General features: G+C 43.0%; 1 protein-coding gene across 1 annotated transcript; it reads right to left on the reverse strand.

Annotated features, from left to right (window-relative positions):
* Positions 1 to 4,107: 4,107 nt before the first annotated feature.
* On the reverse strand, positions 4,108 to 4,872 carry LOC139581931 (uncharacterized protein C21orf140 homolog). Its single transcript, XM_071412124.1, has one exon. The coding sequence runs from the start codon at positions 4,870 to 4,872 to the stop codon at positions 4,108 to 4,110; it is 765 nt and encodes a 254-aa protein (XP_071268225.1).
* Positions 4,873 to 6,105: the final 1,233 nt, after the last annotated feature.

A 6,105-nucleotide genomic window follows, 5' to 3' on the forward strand; every position in this document is an offset into this window, starting at 1 on the left:
CACAGCTGTATCAAGTAAAGAAAAAGCAGATGTCCTAGGTGGTGCGTTTCCAGCGGTTCATAGATGTTAGCACCTGGGTGATGAGAGCAAGAGGAGACGTGGGGAAAAGTTAAACGAGCATGGATATGTTTTAAAGAGAAAAGGGGAGTCAGGAGATGTCATGGATGCAAAGTTCTCTATGTTTGAGATGACAAGGGTGTTGGAGGGCTGCAGGGGGACTGCTCCTGGAGAAGATAGGGTGTTAGGTGATGTTTAAGCACGCCATGGACAGTATGTTGGAAGCATTGTTAGGGTTGTATAATAGGGTGTGGCAAACTGGGTTGATACCTGCTAGGTGGAAACATGCAGTGGTGTTGCCGTTTGTAAAACCAGGTAAAGATCCCTTGGGGCTGTCAGTTATAAGGCCTATTGCACTGACGTCCAACATGTTAATTGATGGAAAAGTTGATAGTGAGTAGGATGATGTATCTCTTGGAAGTCAGGGGTTTGATGAGCGTAGCACAGAGTGGGTTCAGGAGAGGGAGGTCTGCCATGGATGCCCTGGTTACAGTTAGTACAGAGATAGCCAAGGGCCTGACAATAAGAGGATGAGTATTGTGTATTTGACATGTGGAAGGAAGGGTTGTTGATCAAGTTGAGTGCATTGTGCTTTGGGGGACGTCTGTGTAACTGGATCATGGACTTCCTGTTCGATCAAGTCATACGGGTGGGGTCAGAATTGTCAATGAGGTTTGAAGTGGACAATGCCACTTATAATGTATATGTATATACTGTACTCTATATCATCTACTGCATCTTGCCATCTTTATGTAATACATGTATCACTAGCCACTTTAAACTATGCACTTTTGTTTACATACCCTACATTACTCATCTCATATGTATATACTGTACTCGATACCATCTACTGCATCTTGCCTATGCCGTTCTGTACCATCACTCATTCATATATCTTTATGTACATATTCTTTATCCCTTTACACTTGTGTGTATAAGGTAGTAGTTGTGGAATTGTTAGGTTAGATTACTCGTTGGTTATTACTGCATTGTCGGAACTAGAAGCACAAGCATTTCGCTACACTAGCATTATCATCTGCTAACCATGTGTATGTGTGACAAATACATTTGATACTCAGGGAAGTATGGTTTGTCTGGCGTTGTTCACCCTGATAGATTACATATTTAAGGAAGTGGGACAGGGAGTGGCCTTGTATGCCGATGTAAGAGAAATGGGAATGTGAAATATGTGATGAGGAAGATGCAAGAAGCTGTGAAAGTTGTGGAAGATTGGTCTCTAACATGGGGGTTTAGGATGTCTGTGGCCAAGTCCTGCTTTATGGTGTATTCTAGGAAGGTTAACGATGTTAGGCTGTGTTACACACGCCTCTATGAAGAGGAAACGCAACACCCTACTACAACTCAACTCTCCGTGAATTGAAAGAGGTATGGACTGTAGGTGCGAGGAAGGATGACAAAGGCAGAGAGAGTGGTACCATTTACAAGGAATTTATTCCGTCACACGGTAATATGGGGAAAAGGGGCTGGACAGAACCAAAGCAAAGAAAGTAAATGTCAAAGCCCCCCTCTCTAACCTGCCTACCCACTACTTACCTAACTTAGCACCACCTGGTGCCCTAACCAAAATACAGGGAGTGGTCCGCCCAGGTCTTACCTAGTGTGCCTAGACAGTGAATATACTACGGGTATATGTATGCCCGCGGGACTCTTACCTAAGCACTCCCAAGGTGCCTTCCCCTTCCCCCCTGGGAACAAATGAAACAGACTAACAAACAATTTCAATAATCAAAACAGTGCTTCCTGTAACACATAAGACATAACCAATCAGCTCCCTCAGCAACAACTAACATAGTACATACCAAATCACCTTCTGAGTAACAACCAACACTATATAACCCTCAGCTCCCTGAAAAACGACCAACACCGCTCTCAGCAATTGAATTCTCTCTCCCACAATCAATCTTTCTGCATTCTCTCCTCTGAGCAACAGAACACTGGCTTATATAGCTTCAGTAGGAATCTAATTGAAGACAGCTGCGTCCTGACGAGAGGGCGGGGTCAGCTCTCCAATTAGACCTGGAGTCGACCAATCAGCTGCTTGGGGATTTCAGGAAGCCATCTTCTGAAACACACACTCAAATACACACTACAACACAGAAACTGGGGAACGTAACAGGCTGCATATGTGGTCAGGACATACACTACCGGTCAAAAGTTTGGACACACCTACTCATTCAAGGGTTCTTCTTTATTTGTACTATTTTCTACATTGTAGAATAATAGTGAAGACATCAAAACAATGAAATAACACATATGGAATGATGAGGTAACCAAAAAAGTGTTAAATAAATCAAAATATATTTTATATTTGAGGTTCTTCAAATAGCCACCCTTTGCCTCGATGACAGCTTTGCACACTCTTAGCATTCTCTCAACCAGCTTCACCTGGAATGCTTTTCCAACAGTCTTGAAGGAGTTCACACATATGCTAAACACTTGTTGGCTGCTTTTCCTTGACTCTGTGGTCCAACTCATCCCAAACCGTCTCAATTTGGTTGAGGTCTGGGGATTGTGGAGGCCAGGTCATCTGATGCAGCACTCCATCTGTAAAATAGCCCTTACCCAGCCTGGAGGTGTGTTGGGTCATTGTCCTGTTGAAAAACAAATGATAGTCCCACTAAGCCAAAACCAGATTGGGATGGTGTATCGGCGCAGAATGTTGTGGTAGCCATGCTGGTTAAGTGTGCCTTGAATTCAAAATCAAAGACAGTGTCACCAGCAAAGTACCCCTACACCATAACACCACCTCCTCCATGCTTTATGGTGGGAAATACACATGCATAGATCATCCGTTCACCAACACCGCGTCTCATAAAGACACAGCGGTTGGAACCAAAAATATCCAATTTGGACTCCAGACCAAAGGACACATTTCCACCGGTCTAATGTCCATTGCTCGTGTTTCTTGGTCCGAGTAAGTCTCTTCTTCTTAGTGGTGTCCTTTAGTAGTGGTTTCTTTGCAGCAATTCGACCATGAAGGCCTGATTCACACAGTCTCCTCTGAACAGTTGATGTTGAGATGTCTGTTACTTGAACTCTGAAGCATTTATTTGGGCTGCAATTTCTGTGGCTGGTAACACTAATGAACTCATCCTCTGCAGCAGAGGTAACTCTGGATCTTCCATTCCTGTGGCGGTCCTCATGAGAGCCAGTTTCATCATAGCACTTTATGGTTTTTGCGACTGCACTTGAAGAAACTTTCAAAGTTCTTGAAACGTTCCGTATTGACTGACCTTGATGTCTTAAAGTAATGAAGGACCGTCGTTTCTCTTTGCTTATTTGAGCTGTTCTTGCCATAATATGGACTTGGTCTTTTACCAAATAGGGGTATCTACTGTATACCCCCCTACCTTGTCACAACACAACTGATTGTCTCAAACGCATTAAGAAGGAAAGAAATTCCACAAATTAACTTTCAGCAAGGAACACCTGTTAATTGAAATGCATTCCAGGTGACTACCTCATGAAGCTGGTTGAGAGAATGCCAAGAGTGTGCAAAGCTGTCATCAAGGTAAAGGGTGATAACATATGTGTTATTTCATAGTTTTGATGTCTTCACTATTATTCTACAATGTAGAAAATAGTTTAAAAAAATAAAGAAAACCCTTGAATGAGTAGGTGTTCTAAAACTTTTGACCGGTAGTGTATGTTAATATCCAGGCCTATTTAAAACATGTTTCAGTGTCTGAACATGTGATTTGGTTGTAAATTCATTGCATTCCTATGATTCCAAATACATTGATAATCTGTAACAAGTTTTATTAAATTACATTTTGGTTGTGAATCTTAATGAGTCATAGCATTTGATAATGTACAGTTGTGATTTAGGAGCAGGAACCATGCTTGAATCAATAACATTGCAGTATGGGGTGAGCACACTATCCTGTGCCATAAAGGTTCAGACCTTTTGGAAGAGACCATAGCACTAACCTCACAATACATGGAAACTAGACTTTTACCAACAAACAAAAAAAGTCCCTTAGCCAATGTCATGTGCATCTCTTTTATATAGTCTGAATGAATCCATTGTCACTGCTTGTCATTTAGGTAATGATTCTCATTCTTCCTAACTCGAGACAATGCTTCCTCCCATTTCCTCTTGGTCATCTTCTTCAGAGCTCCCTCCATCAGCTCATTCCAATAGACGTATTTATGTAGAGTGTCACCGTCGTAAATGGCCTCCGAATACTTCCCACGGTCGTTGGTCGCAAACCACTTCACCGTGGACCAAGCGCTGTTCAGAGGGCTCAGGTGCGCGCACTGGAACGGGATTTGGATAAGCTCGTGCCCGTACGCGCGCGCCAACGTCGGGCAGCAGCTCATAGGTATGAGATCCACCGGGGCCTCGGGCAGGTGGTGAACGTACCCCGCGAAAACAGATTTACAATCGTCACCTTTCCTTGATGACCTCCAGCTATGATTGTTCACCACTATCGCACATTTCCCGTAGTTCTCCCTTAAACTGCCACACAACTCTTCAAATATTTCCCCTGAAGGCTGCAGTGAGGAGACACCGCTACAGTGGAACAGTAGTTTGTAATTCCATGGAACCCATCCTCTCTGACCTCCCGCGTGGATGACGCTCCAGCTGTGTCTGCTGCTGGAGGCGTCCGTTGCCGCGGAGATGTCACCAGTGATCAGACCCTCTGGAAACTCGGTTTCACCGAGATAAACTCGGTAGAAGCCCTCGCTCTGCAGCTGTCTGATGTCGCGGATGTATGGCACACATTGGGGCCCGCTGTTGGATCTCCTGTTCCACATGAACTGTAGAAGGTTCCGCAGCTTGAGGCGCATCCTCGGGCCTTTTGGATAGGTCTAGGACAGAGTACTCTTCTGGCGCACATTTACAAGTTCTAAGGTGCGTCATAATATAGCCGTCATTCGAGCAGAGTTTGTTACCTATAGCCCATAGTCCCATCAGCCTGTCACCTAAACTTATTTCCAAAATAGAACAAGAAAACATTAGGCTTGATTAAATCAGAAGATTAAATAATCATGATTCAAGGTTCCATGTATTTCAGGCCTATGTAAAAGCACATGAGTTCTATAGTTGTCATGGCACCCTGGTAGCAGCCTCAGCCTGGTCTCATAGACTAGATTCAACATAGTAAACGTAAATCCGGGACACTAAAAGTATTATCATATGTTATGTTTGGTATGGTTACATAAGACAGATTGTTTTTTAAGGCAAAACGAAATTAGAGTGGTTGGTCGGGGTGGATGGGTGGGCGTAATGGTAACGTCTAGCAACTCAAAGTTTGCGAGTTTGAATGTCATCATGGACAACTTTAGCATTTTAGCTAATTAACAACTTACTACTTTTTTGCTACTTCGCAACTACTTACATGTTAGTGTAACAGTATAGCTTCCGTCCCTCTCCTCGCCCCTACCTGGGCTTGCACCAGGAACCCTCTGCACACATAGACAACAGCCACCCTCGAAGCATTGTTAACCATCGCGCCACAAAAGCCGCAGCCCTTGCAGAGCAAGGGGAACAACTACTTCAGGTCTCAGAGCGAGTGACGTCACCCGATTGAAACGCTATTAGCGCGCACCACCGCTAACTAGCTAGCCATTTCACATCGGTTACATTAGCTAACCCTTCCCCTAACCTTAAACCTTTTAGCTAACCCTTCCCATGACCTTAACCTTAACCCTTTATCATAACTCCTAAACTTAACACTAACCCCTAGCCTAGCTTGAATTCGTAACATAGCAAACGTTTTGAAAATTCATAACATATTGTGTATTTAGCAAATTCATAACATATAATATCAATTGTAATTTGTAACATATATGAAATGGGTGATGGATATTCAAAATTAATATATACCATATGAAACGTACCATACAGTATCATATTAAATTGAGTATTGCAGATCTACATTCAGAAGAATATCAAATGCTCTGAGACCAGGCTGCAGCCTAAGCACAGAGCTCCTGTAAATCTGTACATATTTAATTATTTTTTAGGGGATTTTAATTGTTGATTTTTAATCAGCGCTTTAGTTTTTCGATAACATTTGA

The sequence above is a fragment of the Salvelinus alpinus genome, chromosome 7, assembly GCF_045679555.1.
Source record: "Salvelinus alpinus chromosome 7, SLU_Salpinus.1, whole genome shotgun sequence".
In the NCBI taxonomy this organism is placed as follows: domain Eukaryota; kingdom Metazoa; phylum Chordata; class Actinopteri; order Salmoniformes; family Salmonidae; genus Salvelinus; species Salvelinus alpinus.